A 16622-nucleotide genomic window follows, 5' to 3' on the forward strand; every position below is an offset into this window, starting at 1 on the left:
TGATCCAAGTTGATATTCTTCTCAGACTTAGGCGCGTTTAGAACCCTCGTAGCTAATGCGACAGAGAGAGAGAGAGAGAGAGAGAGAGAGAGAGAGAGAGAATCCAAACTTTTTATGTGTGCGCGCGTGTGAACTGACCTTGAGCTCCTGTTTGATCTGCGCAAATAGCGCCCTGGGCGTGAGGTTCTGCCAGTCGGGCGATGGCGGCGGCGAGGCGGGCGCGGCGTGGTGCGTCTTCTTGGCGCGACGGCCGCGGGCGCGCGGCGCACGGCCCGGCGCCTCGGCCGCGCTGGCCACGGGCGTCGGGCACGCGCCTAGCAGGCAGTTGAGGAAGTGCGACACCGCCGCGCTCGTGCACATGGCCTCGCAACCCTGATGAAAATTATTGTGTATATCGGTAATGACCTAATTAAGGCTTATTAGCGGAAGGACACCAAGGCAGTTGAGTACCAGCGCTTATGATACAAGTGTGCTCTCGGTTTGTTAAACACAAGACAGATGTTTTAAGCCCGCGATCTAGGCGAGGGTTTCGATAGCACCAAGATTTTAACCAGAATTGATAACGATGCAGATGTATCTTTTTACGTTAAACTACCCGAAATCATCATACTGCAATGTCAGCCCGCGCCGTCCATCATTAACCAGCGCCGGGGTGTGCTCGAGACATTCGCGGCCCTGACGACTATTACCTGCAGGTAGGCGGTGTACACGTGTTTGGCGGCGCGCAGCAGCAGCTCGGCCGCGGCGATGCTGTGCAGGTAGGCCAGACTGGCGTGCGGCCGCAGCGCGGCACACACGCGGCCCAGGTAGCGCACGTTGATGCCGCGCGCGTGCAGCGCCTCCGTCAGCCCCGCGCCGTCCATAGGCGCCGAGGTGTGCTCAAGACATTCGCGAACCTGACGACAATAAATGACTTAAAGCCCTGTTGCATATTATTATCAAATAATGTCTGTCAGTAATCTTCTTGATGTCGCGCACGAGATGACACAAAGTACACTCACAAAGGCGGGGATCTGTGTGGTGAGCAGGAACGCTGCAGCCTCCTTCACCAGGTGGCGCTGCTTGGCGAGCTGTTCGGGCGTAGCCGCGTGCTTGATGCCCGCGGAGTACACGTCGGGGTTGAAGCGCACGTCGAACTCTGACTCCTTGAGCGAAGCCACTGCTCGCGCTGCAGCCGCCACTACCGCTCGAGAACGCTCTCCAGCTAGAAAACCATTTCCGATCATGATGCAACAAATAACAATCACCCTCGCAGACCAAAATAATATTACATGTGATTAATAAAAAGTACCTACAACATTTTTTTTTTAAATAGATATAGCGAGCAAACGAGCAGGCGGGTCACCTGATGTTAAGTGATTACCGCCGCCCATGAACATTTGCAGCACCAGAGGAGCCGCCGATGCGTTGCCGGCCTTTTAGGAATTTGTTGGTCCGCCCCTTGAATAACCCCATGTTATAAAATAAATGTGTAAATATATTTACAAATCGGTCCAGAAACCTAGGAAAAAGAGGTGGCATGGGGAAAGGCTTTATTTTTGTTTATTTAGATGGAGGTTAACATGATAAAAATGCGCACTATACGTATGTTTCGCTCCCGCCTGCACGTGCTGCGGTGTGCTAGTGGCCTAAATATTTTAACGGTCGAATACTGGAACGGATCTTAAGTCTTACCCCCCGTTCCCACTTGTTACATACTCGCTACATGTTCTAGTGGCAGTACATTTTGACACAAAATCGGTTTCCGACAAGTGTGAATAGCTTCTTATAAAATGTTCTGTCACTGGAACATCCGATTTAAATACGGGCCCAACAAACAACAAGTGGGAACGGGGAGTTACTTAACACGAGTGTCCCAAACAATTCATAAGCACGTCAAAATCTATATTATTTTCAAAACTCCTGGAAAACTTTCCAGATAAAACTATCAAATGACTGGACTATAATGACGTTCTTAAGCATTAAAATACGTTTCAATATTCGGCCATAAAAGTTACATACATTATACATACTTACACTAAAGTTATTAATTGCTTAAGTTAAAATGTTCTTTACTTACAATCATTTTCCTGTTTGTCTCCGCTACATATTGAATCTGTAATGCTCTCAACAATTTTTTTGGCAACGTCTGTATCGATTTCCGAATAGTTTTCATTGAGCAACATTTCATCATCCTTTACCTTAATTTCTACCTTCTCTGTTTTCTCTGCATCTTTCGATTCATCCTTTTTGGCAGTGTCTAGCTTTTCTCTCTTTTCCTCTTTCTTTTGTTTTTTATCCTTATCCTGACTCTTGCTATCTCCCTTAGTTTCCTTCTCCTGACTCTTGTTGTCTCTCTTAGTTTCCTTCTCCTGACTCTTGCTATCTCTCTTAGTTTCCTTCTCCTGACTCTTGCTATCTCTCTTAGTTTCCTTCTCTTGACTCTTGCTATCTCTCTTAGTTTCCTTATCCTGACTCTTGCTATCTCTCTTATTTTCCTTTTCAGTCTCTTTTGCAGCCTCTTTCTTATCATTATCCTTACTAACTTCAATCGACTTCTGTTCCGATGTTTTTCGCTGACGTTTTGCACTTAACTGTTGTAAGTGGAACGCAGCGTAACGTATAAACATAAAGTAACGTGCCCTAAAAACAAAATACCCTCATAAGCCTAATTATTTGTTATCTAAATATATAAAAGGAAAAGCTGACTGACTGACTGATCTATCAACCAGCTGAAACTACTGTACGGATCGGGCTGAAATTTGGCATGCAGATAGCTATTATGACGTAGACATCCGCTTAGAGAAGTTTTTTGAAAATTCAACCACTAAGAGGATTAATTAGGGATTTGAAATTTGTGTTAAAGAAAAAAATTAGTTTGTTTTATAGAAAAAAACCGGCTAAGTACGTGTCAGACTCGCCCACCAATGGTTCCGTAGCTTGAAACGAAACATAAGGTAGTAAATGTTTGAAAACAAACTTAGTTTTGTGGTTGCTGATTGCTAAAAAAACTGTGTTAATAATTTTTAATTTTTCTCACTCTCAATAGGATTGGGCAAGTATTATTTATTAAAACTATCCCAAATTTCAAATCGATAGCACTGATAGTTACTGAAATAAGCTTTTTTAACATTTTGGTACCAAGCACAAAAATTGGGTGGTTAGTGAATACTTACTCAACAAAACTATCAACTAATTCTTGCCTAAGACAACACAATTTGTGCTTATGTATAATTGGGAAGCCCATTGATTTTATATCCTCTCTCAAATCGTCATCTTCCACTGAAAACAAAAAAAAAAACTATATTTATTTACCTACTTGTATTTCTATTATTTTATTTTATTTTGTACCAGAAACAGATACAATAAAGAGAAAAAGTGGACAGGGAAGCACTTATCTCTATAAGAGATCTCTACCAGTAACCCTTGGAAGTGCGAGAGGTTGTAGAGGAAGTAGAATAGGTACAAAAAGAAGATAGAAAGCATTCATGAAAAGAACATAATATATATTACGTATTATTATATATTATCACTTTTGGCCGCGTACTGTACTTTATTTATCACAGTCTGACAATAACACGCTCAAGTTTAGCTGTCGCACAGGCGGCACGGAGTGTTAACATCGTAGTATATGATATACTCACATTGTAGGAAGTTGACATCAGGTGGGAACGTGCGCAGCAGGTCTAGAATGTAATGGCGGCCGTCGTTTCCTATGATGCCTTTGCATTCCACGCTAGAGCACAATTCGACAGTCTCGCCGTTCGCGCTGATCACCGAGTGCGGCATTATCTTTAACTGTTGGCCAGCTTTGCTTAACTGGGAACCAATGGAAATACGAGGTAATTACGTCTCATCTCATTTCTTATCTCTTAAGATATAATGTGGGATCTGCATAAAAGTGACTATACACAGGAACACGTAAGTGCTCCAACTTGACAGGCCCATCATCATCATCCACCGATAGACGTCCACTGCTGGACATAGGTCTCTTGTAAGGACTTCCACACGCCACGGTCTTGCGCCTCCTCAATCCAGCAGCGGCTCCTTGCGACTCGTCTGATGTCATCCGTCCACCTATTTGGGGGTCATCCAATCACAGGCTTATATTTTTTGGACAAACCTGTGAGCTGATTCGCTAATTCAGTGTCTAACACTGAATTTCATTTGACATTTATTTTTAAATCCATTGAAAGTTTTTTTTACGAAAAATTATTTCACACCCTGAGTTAGCGAATCACCCCACTGGACATAAGTTTAAGAAAATCACTGATAAGCGTTAGATTCTAAAGAAAAGTTATAAAACTTACCAGTTCCATATACTTAGGATGCGAAAGTACAGTGGTCCCAAAGTCAATACTTCCATAAACCACACTCTGTTCCTGCTCCTTTTCAAGGATGCCGGGTATAATCGACTGTGCCGTTACACGATACCCCCTGTAGTCCACCACTACAGTGCCCAACGTATGCAACCCTGGTGTGTCCACAGCGCTGTACACACGCACACCTTGCAGGTCATTCCGCTGCAGAACAAAATTAGAACAGTAATGTATAACGATTTGCTCATGTGTGACAGAGATACCAATAAGTCTTGTTTCCCATCCCAAAAGATATGATTTTAAAACGAAAGCGAATGGTCTCTATTTTACTTATACTGGCCATTTACACTTACTGTGGCCGGCCTAAGTGCCACACTTTGGGGACTTAGACACCTGCCCCAAAAATGGAAAAGAATAGTTGAAAAAAACACATATCTCCGCGCTCATATATTTTGTAGTTGACCCTGCAGACACGCCGCAGATTGTCAGAATGTTGCCGAATGTCGTAAGCTTCTGATATTTGCAGAGTGGGACATAAAGTTATCTAACACACACTATTTCTGATAAGATGTGGCCAGCTTTATGCTACATTCTGATTTTCATTCCATATCATTCAACGAACTGTTTGCCTTTCGAGCACAAGGAAACAAGTATTTTGGACTTATCGGAGCGTCCTGACACTGTTGGTGGTACCACTATAAGATCTATTACTTTAGTCATTCAAGATCGCTAGTAAACCATTCAATAATAATAAAGTTAAATGTAGTAACCTTCTCAATCGAATATCCTTATCTGTTCCACATAGACACTCCCGTAGTTTTATATCCCCAAAAATCTTCCATACCTTTCACCAAATCTCATCTAGGAAATCAAGCCCCAATTATGCGTATATGTGCAAAATTTTACGAAATATCAAAAAAGATACCTGGCATCGATATATTTCATGACTCAACTACTGCATTCAAAAAAAAGCTCTTATCATTTTACGGTAGGTTCATCTCCTAAGTAACTTAGTTATTTGTTTAGTTAAGTAGTTAGTTAAGTTCTCTTTATTTGTCTAGATATTTTGCAAATGCTGTGTACACATTTTATAGATACATTTATCAGCCTGTGTTTGTTTATAAGTGTCGTAATTAAATTAATGTATTGTGTGTGTTCTTAATAAATAAAATAATGATTTGTCAATGAGCAGAATTCAATTGAGGAATAATTTTATCGAATCTAATAAAAAAAACCGGCCAAGTGCGAGTCAGGCTCGCGCAATGCGGGTTCCGTACTACAGTCGTATTTTTTCGACATTTTGCACGATAATTCAAAAACTATGATGCATAAAAATAAATAAAAATCTGTTTTAGAATGTACAGGTGAAGACCTTTCATATGATACCCCACTTGATATAGTTATCTCACTTCGAAAGTTGAACATACTAATTATTAGTTCATGAGCACAATTTAATTTTTTTTTGTGTGATGTAACCACAAATTCACGGTTTTCCGATTTTTCCCCTAATGTCTGCTATAAGACTTACCTATCTACCAAATTTCATGCTTCTAGGTCAACGGGAAGTACCCTGTAGGTTTCTTGACAGACAGACAGACAGACAGACAGACAGACAGACAGACAGACAAACAAAGTGATTCTATAAGGGTTCCGTTTTTCCTTTTGAGGTACGGAACCCTAAAACTACACAGTTACCAACGCAGCTCATCAAGTTATCAACGCAAGTCATCTTCACCAGAACCTTGAGTATTTTGTTCAGTAAGTATCCAATCATATCCGATCTAAAAATCTAAGATACAAAAAAGAACTTTGTTGCATCGATTTGAAATAACAACTTGTATTCTCATATTTACCGGCGCAACAAATGCTGCAGCATCACCACCAAGGTCTTTGTAATGATCGCGGACGTCGAAGCCGAGCGAGAAGAATATGTTGTTCCATATGAACATCTGCATCTTGGGCTCCTCGCCCGGGTTGATGGCCATCACGTTCCCGTCCACCACCGCCATGGCGCCGCGGGTCGCTGCCGCCACGAAGTCGCTGTGCACCTGGAACAAATTAATAGGGTAATGTGAAGGCCAGGTGAAATGGTAAAAATGGGAAATGGGATTGTATAGCGCAGGACCGAGATAAATGGACATCTTTGGAGGAGGCCTTTACCCAACCTGGGGTCCTTACATGAATAATAATAGTCCTAACAATACTAACAACTAAATTATAAGTTCAACTAACCAACTAACAAAACATAGATAATTTAAACTATTGTAAAATGTAAGGAATAAAAGGCTTTTATTTTCCGCTTTCTTTATTTATTTATTTTATTTTATTAATGTGAAGGCCACTTTATACCACACGGCCCTGCACCGGAGAGGTTATCTGCGGAGGTTAATTTGTACAACCGACGACCGGAGCAAGATGGAAAATTATTTTTTCGCGACAGAATTTTTTAAAACTATATTTTTTATTTTTTTTATTTTAAAACTGGACAGATATCGATGTGTCCAGTAGACCGTATCGATTATGCGTAGGTTATTACTGTTTCATTGTTTTAGACGTTTTTGTTTCTTGCCCCGGGTTACGCTCTTCAAAGCTTCGAATGCCAGCGAGTAAGTGTCATGATAAAGTTTATCAAGAGTCATTAACATATTATAAATAAATTAGGCTATCATGAAGCTTTGACATGCTGGAGATTGGCGCGCGCTCCGATTGGTCGACTGTTACGTAAATGCGTTTTTCTACACATCACAACACGCACATTGCATGTGCATCCCTCAGAACGAATATACCTTGAATATAGCCCGTTCCCTCAGAAGCCGTTCGGGCAGCGTGGCGCGCGGCAGCTCGCGCGTGGTTTGCAGCTCCTCGTTCCAGTCGCGCGTCTGTCCCGGGATGTGCTCCTCGTAGCCCAGCTTGGAGGAGAACGCTGCATGCAAACAGCACCAATCACCATATACATTGGTTACAATGGGGGGCTACCGTTTTTAGGCCGCGCTCACTTTGCATGCGTTTTAGTATGAAATTCGGTCGTGCGAACATGTACCAAAAGGCACGAACTCTGCTAATTCTTCAAATACTATGGGAGCGCACACACTGGATGCGAGCTACACTACACGCGCGTAAAATTCCTACGTCTGAAGCCGATCCCAATTTGCTGTTGTCCTCATAATATTTTGCTGCACTCCGCATCATGTGTTTCAAAATATGAAATGGATATCGAAAAACTAATTAATTTATTTTTGGGACACAAATCTTTGTGGATATAGTGATCGAACGTGACCACACATACCACAGTCTTTGAATCAAAAGAGAATTATATAGATGATACAGATTATTCAAACGCGACAACACAGCCTGGGTTGCCTGGAAGAGATAACTTACAGCAATAAGGTTACCTTTACATGCTACTTTTTTATTTTATGTGTATTATTACATCAAGTATATTGTTTTTGCTGTGCAATACAGAATTTTCATTCATTCATTCACAGCACCAGTTCAACCGGAAGACTACCTTTTTGACGGAAAAAAACGTAACTAGTGTGTGTGCTCAGTTCATACGACTAGTGTAGTACAATACAAATTCGTTTATAAAGTAAGCGCGGCCCAAGCTTGCCAGATGACGCCACTGACGAGTGAGATAGCTATCAAGTTATTGTAGGGTTCCAATAAAATGATTTCGCACACCAATAAATATAATAATTTTCAAACAATGCTGCAGTGTTTTGTGATCTCCTTACCTCTTTTGTCAACTCATTACATCTCCAATATCTTATCAGTAACATGACAAATTTTACAAAAATCCCCATTTAGCGTGAATAATGACAGTTCTAAATATATTGCTATCCCTTTTATATTACTCCCTGTAGAAAATGATAGCACTATATTTAGACATGTCGATTCAGTTTAGTTTAGAAATTGTGTACAACAGAATTAGCCACAACTCTGAACTAAACAAAAATGGCACGTCTAAAACTTTTGCTGTCCCTTTCATGATGTTGCTTGCGGAAAAGGATAGCTCTAGATTTAGACCTGTTAATTTAGTTTAGTTGAGAAATTAGGCCCAAGAGAATTGGCCCCAATATCCGCCTTAAAGATATAAAAATTTTTAATGATAAATATTTCACAATTCTGTAGCTCACTCTACAATGCGCCATCTAGAGGCGAATCCATTTAAAATTGTAGCTTAGTACTTTTCAAGATGTTAAAGTTTAATTAACAGATTAACTTTGTCCAATTGAAGAATTAAAAATGCGAAAAAATAAAATTAATGCACAATTAATAATAAATTGGTTATTTTTTAAAATAATTAAAATCAAACTGCATGCACCCATTACATTCGCGTTTGAATAACTTACTATCTTCCGCCCGAATAGCATCAACCGTATGATCCAGCATCGGCGACGCCCACTGATAAACTTGGTAAGGCGTGGCGACTCTTTCAAATGGATGCTTTTGCATGCGTTTCTTTTGCACCAGGGTGAAGTTTCGCTTAAAAGCAGGAGACACGATACTCAAAAGCTCTATTAAGGAATGACAAAGCAGGGACGGGTTGAAGGGACGTGGGTTGAACATATCTTCGGTGGATCTGTAAACAAGTAAACCCTTACAATTACAAAAACTCAAATTTTAAGCCTAGTAGAGCCTCAATAGCTCAACCGGTAAAGGAGTGGACTGAAAACCGAAAGGTCGACGGTTCAAACCCCGCCCGTTGCACTATTGTCGTACCTACTCCTAGCACAAGCCTGACGCTTAGTTGGAGAGGAAAGGGGAATATTAGTCATTTAACATGGCTAATATTCTTTTTAAAAAAATCATTATTTATTATTTATTACTAGATGATGCCCGCGACTTCGTCCGTGTGGATTTAGGATTTTTAAAAACTCTTTAATTTTTCGGGATAAAAAGTAGCCTAACGTCCTTCCCCGGGATGTAAGCTAACTCGCTGTACCAAATTTCATCAAAATCGGTTAAACTGTTGAGCCGTGAAAATCTAGCAGGCAGACAGACAGACAGACTCACTTTTGTATTTATGATAAGTATTAAGTCTTAAGTATGGACTAAAATTTGAGTGAGTGAGAGCACCCAAATGTTAACCAGATAAAGGTATTTTTAATACGTTTTGATTAAAGATTTCTTCGTCGGATTGTTTGTTTGTCTGTTGACAAATGCAAACGATTTAAAACTAACTTCCCGATAAGGTAAGGCTTTAAAAAGAGTTATGAATCAATCCCTATACCCATCCCTACCCATATTATAAATGCGAAAGTGTGTTTGTTTGTCCTTCAATCACACCGCAACGGAGCAACGGATCGGCGTGATTTTTTGCATTGATGAGTACAGTTAAAGACCTGGAGAGTAACATAGGCTACTTTTTATCCCGGAAAATTAAAGAGTTCCTACGGGATCTTTAAAAACTTATATCCACGCGAACATCAGCTAGTGATACAATACTAGGGCTAGACCGACCGTCTTTCGATGTCACAAGATACGAATAAGAACGACCTTCACCCAGCTGATAACCAAATCAAAGACATTTCTTATGAAATATCAAACTTTTTTCATGACTGTGTATCTTGCACGTTTTATCATTTTCTTATTTATACAATGAACTAAAAGCTTAATTTGCTATAATCCGCTGAAACAGGTCGAATCTGTATGGTGCAACGTGCATCATGCGAAATTTACCGCCCGCCCTCCCACTGCTAAACATGCAGGAAGAAGCAGTCACCAGGCAAGCAATACGCACCACCACCACGCAGCACCACACAAATCCCAATTTGCAATTGTGCATTGTAAGGTCTACATCTCCTGAGGATGCTCCGGTGTCGGGGCGAAACGTGCGTCGAGTGTGTTTGGGATTTGTGTGGTGCTGCGTGGTGGTGGTGCGAATTGCTTGCCTGGTGGCTGCTTCTTCCTGCATGTTTAGCAGTGGGAGGGCGGGCGGTGCATTTCGCATGCTGCATGTTATATGTTGGTTAAAATACCTTTCATCAAGTTATCAGATGGTTGAAGTGGTTCTCTCTCAACAGAATGGGTTCAAAAAACACTTACTGATTGAGGTAGAAACCGCGCGGACACGCAGTTATGTGGAAATTGCGCTCTTCTAGTGTGACAACATGCAAGTACAATAGATCGCCGCACATTTTACGCGGGCCTGGCGGTGGGTTCCAACCAGACGTAGTTAGCACCTATGAACAAGGCAACACACTAGTCATCATCATCATCATGATCAACCCATCGCCGGCTCACTACAGAGCACGGGTCTCCTCTCAGACTGAGAATAGTGAATAATGATAAATGTTGTTAAGGTTCCGTACCTCCAAAGAAAAAAGGAACCCGTATAGGATGCAGCCTAAGGTGGAGCACGCCTGCCTAGAAGGTGCCTATTAACTCTTTTGAAAAATTGAAGATACCAATATTATATTATATTATGGTATTATTATAACTAGACAATTTTTTTTAAAATAAAAAATAGCAAGCAAACGAGTAGGCGGGTCACCTGATGTTAAGCGCCGCCGCCAATGAACATTTGCAGTACCAGAGAAAATGTTCAGGAATTTGTTGGTCCACCCATTAAATAGCCCCATAATGAAACCTTGAACAACCAAATGATGGAAAATACGATGATGAATTTGATATAACAAAGAATTTTAAAAATGTTTTACCTTTAAACATTGTGGAGCTTTATTCTCTTTAGTGAGGCCCGGATGGAGAGCTAATAAAGGCCTTTCTGCACTGCCAGGCATTATAAAATCAGGTGGAGTACAGTCTACACTCTCTGGTCGTGATTTCTTTTTTTCTGAAAAGTCAATAATAGCTGATTAGTTATTTTATTGTAATCGGATAGCTGTCAGACTAAAACCACGCGCTGCTTACGCGCGGCACTTTGCGGCAAATTTAAAGGCACCCTAAATATCAACCTAATATGTCACCCTGTGTGACAACGTTGAGGAAAGCGAGGGAACTGCATTCCTGGCCAGCATAGGCGTCCACATAGTCAATAGACTTGAGCAGGTCGCGTACGTGTCGTACGTGAATTCGTGCTTCGCGCATCGTGTAAGGTTCTTCTACGACCTGCAAAGACGAATTTATTGTAAGTTTGTGGAACAAATTCTTGTTTTGCTTATTGTTCCCAAAGGACGTGCTTTTATCTAACTAGGTACAGTCCGCGACAGGACGAGATGGCAATCGGGGTATGAGGCGGGGGGACATCCCGCACACCCACACGTCACCCGCGCTTTCTACGATTGCCATCTCGAGATGTCACTTACTATATATATATTTAAATATATATTTTTTTTAAATCTTCTCCGTTCTAGTATGTTTCCGCAATTATAATAATCATAGGGTTTAACACGTTAATGGTTTGTACTTTTAAAAACATAAGTACAAAAAACTGTACAATAATTAAATAGTTTCTGCATACATTCTTATTTCTTACCTACCTCCATACAACCATCTTCCCTAATCCAAAAAGAAGTGTAAAATTGTCGTGACAAAGTTACTTTCACTGTTAATTTTGCTACTGCTTTTTAATAAAAAGTTAACTTTTCAAAATGGCCGTGGCACACCGACAGACAGACATATGCTTTGTTTTATACCGTGTTTTAAAAATGGAAAACTTGGAAACTTGAACAAAGAAATATACGTAAATTGGATGGATTTGCACGGGTTATTTATTGTACTTGGGAGCATACATTTATTACAAGAAGTTAGCTCTGCAAGGAATAAGAATGCATAGTCATTATTTTTGTCAAAAATAATAAAAAAGCTACAGTTGCTTTAAAATGAATGTGTATTGTGTTGTATATTGAGTAATTGTACCTTTATAACAGAACCTTCTTTGAGACCTTCAATATTTTTTAATTCTGCAAAATTGTCCAAAGTGATACCATCCAGCTGAAGAGAAAAGCAAGTTCTGTGGCATGTATCCTCACGATCCATTAGTACTTGATGTATTTCTTGTACAAGTTCCATACTCGACACCTGAAAAAAGATTTAATATTAAATTTCATTCTCAAAAGATAAATAGCTACAATTAATTATTGAAAAATAGCAATTACCTGAATATCTAAAGGTTCAGCCCTGGGGCTTACAATTTTCACGGTAAATCCCAAATCCTGAATAAAAACTACTTCTGCATCTCTCTTCTTTTCATCGCCATCTTCACTTGGTGATGATTCTCTTTCTTTTTCACCGTTGACCACCTTTGCAACTTTGTCATTATCATTTTCTGTCTGTTTAACAACTTCCGTTTCTTTATTATCTTCTGTAGTAATTTCAGATACAGGCTTTTTCTTTTCAGATTCGTTAGGCTTCTCTAGTGGTATATTTTTTTTACTTTCTTTCTTTTTGCTAGTAACAGATTTCGGTTGAGAGGCTTTTAAAGTTAAATCTTCAGTTAAAACTACATTTTCATTTCCATCATTCGATTTATTTGATTTCGCGTCATCTGAATCACTGTTGATTCCATTAGAAACTAATTTATCACTACTACTAATATCACAATCTGAAATATTTTTTAGATCACCATTAACAACATCTATGTTAGTATTTTCGGTGCCGTTCACGATTGATTCTTTGGTACTTAATATATCTTTATTGTTATCTGATAGGGAACTCTCTCCGTTAAATTTGGTAGTTGAAGTGCCGAGTTTGGTTTGCAATGATTTTTCACTTATCGTTTTACTTTTCGGACATTCTAGAAATCAAAATTAAAATAATTTGAATCCTTGAAATCTTAAATCACTTAAATAAATGGATAATAGGTACGTCTTCTGTGATGTGATGTGCTTAATGGGCAAAACAACAACAACAAACCTGTGTTCAGTGGAAATGGCGGGGGCGTATTATTTATTTGTGGTGACGGCGCTTTGCGTGCCGCTGCGGCGTAAGAGACACGCGGTGCCTGGACGCTTCCACCACCTTCGTCATCTGCTCGCCCGTTCGGTGTGCTTGTGTGACCATTACTACAGCTGACTTTAACCGCTGTGATTGTTTCTTTTTTCATCTTAACCGTCTTCTCGGGTTTGGAGCCTGCGAAAAGAACATTTATACTAATATTATTATGTACTTACTTTTATAACGTCAATAATTTGAAACACTTTCATTGAAATCGTTCTAAATTCCAACATGAGAAGTCACAAATTGCAGTCACTAATTTACAGATTTGATCGGCGGATTAGAGCAATTTAAGCTTCTGGCTCATTTTATATCATGGATTTCCACAAAATAAAGCCTGCTTCTATTCAAGAATTTAATACTTATTAAATCTTTGAAAAGAGCAACCGCCACTGAGTTTCTTGCTGATTCTTCTCGGTAGGAAAGGCATTCTGAACCAGTGGACTATTTTATTTTTATTTTTAAGAAATAAATAGATTAATAGTATAATATCTCAATTCATTTTATCTCTTATGCATTCCTGTACTGCGATGAAACTTTTTATAGGTGTTTTCAACATGTCGAGATGGCAATCGGAGAGGAAACGCCCTACACACCCCACACCCGCACAGCCACCGCGCTAGCCCGGTGCGGGTGTGCGGAGCGTCCCCCGCCTCATATCCCGATTACCATCTCGACCTGTCGCGGACTATAGGTGACGTACAAGTCGTTTATATAAAGCGGCATTGCAAAGCATGCCGGACATTAAGGTTGCACGAGCAAAAATTCCGCAATTCCAGGAAATTTAGTCAATTATGACGTCACGACCACGTGGAGCAATTTATTGCAATTCCCAGCAATAACTGAAAATTTCAGCTTCAGTTATGCGAAATACTTAATTTCTCCAGATTGATCCACACGTGTTGTCGAGCGACAGTTGCATAAAAAATTGCCCATTCAAGCGCGCCATTAGCTAGTTATCCATAAATGTACCTAAATATTTAACCAAATAAAACAACGTTATGGTAATTAATGAGAGTGCAGTAGTTAAATAATATTCTCACAGCATAATAATTAAACATACATGTGCATTTTACATCTAGGAGATTCTACTGTTGGGAATTGCGGTTATGGTACGGCTCCACTATCGGGGTTCAGCAAATGATTCCTGATATCTTGAATGGTGCCTGTCGCCGGCGTCAATCGGATCGTTACGCACATTCATGCCAACTTGAATGGTTGGCGCGAATAAAGTTTTTTTTTAAATGTTATTCTTTTTTAGGGTTCCGTACCTCAAAAGTAATTAAGAAACCCTTATAGGATCACTTAAATAAGTAACGTACACTGAATGTGTGCGTTTGCGAGCGCTTGCTCGCGACTGATTGGTCCGACATGCACGCACGCTTACGCAATGCCCGTGTATCCGACGTAACCACAAGTAAAGTCCACTCGCCTTCGTGAATTGCAAGAACTGTACCCGGCAGGAAATATTGTAGATCGATAGACCTTTAGAAAGAGATAGCGGTTTCGTAGAGCGTTGTCTCTGCCGATGACACCGACAAACGTCACATAGGTATGAGTGACAGAGACAACGCTCTACAAAGCCGAAATGTCATTCTAAAGATCGATGTACAATATTTCTTGCCGGCTACTGGAATCTCGATAGTGGAGCCGTACCATTAAACGCAATGGTCTCGATAAGTCAAAAATCGAGCACGCATGTCTCGTCCCGTGACTGGTGAACACGTGGTCCGAGCTGGCGGCTCGCCAAATATCTCCAGCAGCGAGTCAATAATAGACGGCTACGGGATGCCGCCAACAATAGACGCCTTGCGGCTTGCACTCCACGCCGCCGATTGTTCACTCTCTTGCTTTCAACTCATTGAACTAAGCCTAAGTTACTCGCTTTCCATTTAGTAGAGATGATAACTACTAGTCAATTCAGTTAATAATCAAAATTTTTATCAAACGTCAAACGTTCGTTTAGTTAAGGAGCTTGTATGAAATACATAGATTTGACGTAATAAATATTTGACGTACTTTTTTAGTTAAACCGATAAAATTACCGATTAACAGCGGACGTGGTTTTTACGAATTTTGGAAGATAATTCTAGGAAATAATTAATTTTTGACATAGGCATCATCCCAATTCAACTATACTTAAGCCTAAGTTACTCGCTTTCCATTTAATGTTGACGAATTCCCTGGCGCAGCAGTCTTATAAGTGTGAGGTCCCGGATTCGATACCTGGCAGTGGCAACTTAGGAATTAATATTTTCTAAATTGTCTCTGACCTGGTCTGGTGGAAGAATTCGGCCGTGGCTAGTTACCACCCTACCGGCAAAACCGTGCCGCCAAGCGCTTTGGCGTTCCGGTACGATGCTGTATAAGAAACCGATAAGGGGTATGAATGGTTTAAGGAAACTGCCACACCCCTACCCTCTACCCAAGTTAGCCCGCTTCCATGTTAGAATGCATCATCATTCATCACTTACCATCAGATGAGATCGCAGCCAAGGGCTAACGTATATCAGAATAAAAATAAAATAAGAATTTCAACATGAATATAATTCACAAGCAAAATAGATCTGTAGGTAAGCATGGACTTAAATTGTAGTCACATAATAAATAAGTGGCTATCGAGGAAAAAGAGATTTGTCAGAATATAAATACGAAAACTTAATAGTACTCAGTGTAATAGTTGGTACTTAACTTATTAAATTTAAAGCTACCAAGTTTCTACCAAACTAAGTACATATTATAATATAATGAAAAGACGTAATAATACGTTTGTTGACCCACATTTCATTAATCAAGAGTCATAATCATTCATACATACATACTACATAGGTACGTAGGTGTGAGCGATAATAAAACAACAACTATGGTGATAAGAATACAATAGAGTCATTTTAAAAGAACATCGTAGAAATGAATATTAAGACGATAAAATTATAGACAATCAGCAGAGTCAAGCGAGTATGAAGGAAGATATCTAGCGCAATGTTGATTTTATACCTACCTACTACGTGCGTTACCAAACAAGATAACAGAAGTAAGACGCCCATGCCTCTAAATATTAAATCAAATTTTCTGATAAACAGACGTTGACACGATTTCTTTCCTTTGCGTGTGAACGCTATCGTCCAACGAACGCACACACACAACGGAAACTAATAGAGAGCCTGCGCGTGCCAAACCTTCGTTATTTTATAATTAAAAGCTGAAAATTTTTCTGCGTGTAGTCCACAAGACAGGGAGGAACGTTTGTTTGGATCATGGTGGTTTTGGGATATAAGTATAACAAGTAATAAAGGTGTAAAAATTCTTACGCCAAAGTCCAATTTTTTTATATTTTTTCAGAATAGTATTAGAAATCACGTCATGCATTATCAGACACTTAGTATCATGGCAATAACCTGCCAGACACCCTTAAACGTTTAAACT

The 16622-nt window shown here is 39.9% G+C and overlaps 1 protein-coding gene across 1 annotated transcript in view; it reads right to left on the reverse strand.

The window, feature by feature from the left end:
- clu (clustered mitochondria protein homolog) overlaps positions 1 to 16622 on the reverse strand; it is a 38782-nt gene that overhangs the window by 11251 nt on the left and 10909 nt on the right. Inside the window, exons 2-17 of the mRNA XM_034976176.2 lie at positions 13116 to 13331; positions 12359 to 12996; positions 12120 to 12281; positions 11216 to 11369; positions 10961 to 11094; positions 10347 to 10483; positions 8651 to 8880; positions 7085 to 7221; positions 6152 to 6346; positions 4290 to 4502; positions 3624 to 3798; positions 3156 to 3261; positions 2060 to 2622; positions 1002 to 1204; positions 690 to 896; positions 139 to 372 (exon numbers count right to left, since the gene is read on the reverse strand). Coding sequence (XP_034832067.1) covers positions 139 to 372; positions 690 to 896; positions 1002 to 1204; positions 2060 to 2622; positions 3156 to 3261; positions 3624 to 3798; positions 4290 to 4502; positions 6152 to 6346; positions 7085 to 7221; positions 8651 to 8880; positions 10347 to 10483; positions 10961 to 11094; positions 11216 to 11369; positions 12120 to 12281; positions 12359 to 12996; positions 13116 to 13331 — 3704 coding nt within the window. The remainder of the gene's footprint in view (positions 1 to 138; positions 373 to 689; positions 897 to 1001; positions 1205 to 2059; positions 2623 to 3155; positions 3262 to 3623; positions 3799 to 4289; positions 4503 to 6151; positions 6347 to 7084; positions 7222 to 8650; positions 8881 to 10346; positions 10484 to 10960; positions 11095 to 11215; positions 11370 to 12119; positions 12282 to 12358; positions 12997 to 13115; positions 13332 to 16622) is intronic.

This window comes from Maniola hyperantus, chromosome 15 (genome assembly GCF_902806685.2).
Source record: "Maniola hyperantus chromosome 15, iAphHyp1.2, whole genome shotgun sequence".
NCBI classification, from domain to species: Eukaryota; Metazoa; Arthropoda; class Insecta; order Lepidoptera; family Nymphalidae; genus Maniola; species Maniola hyperantus.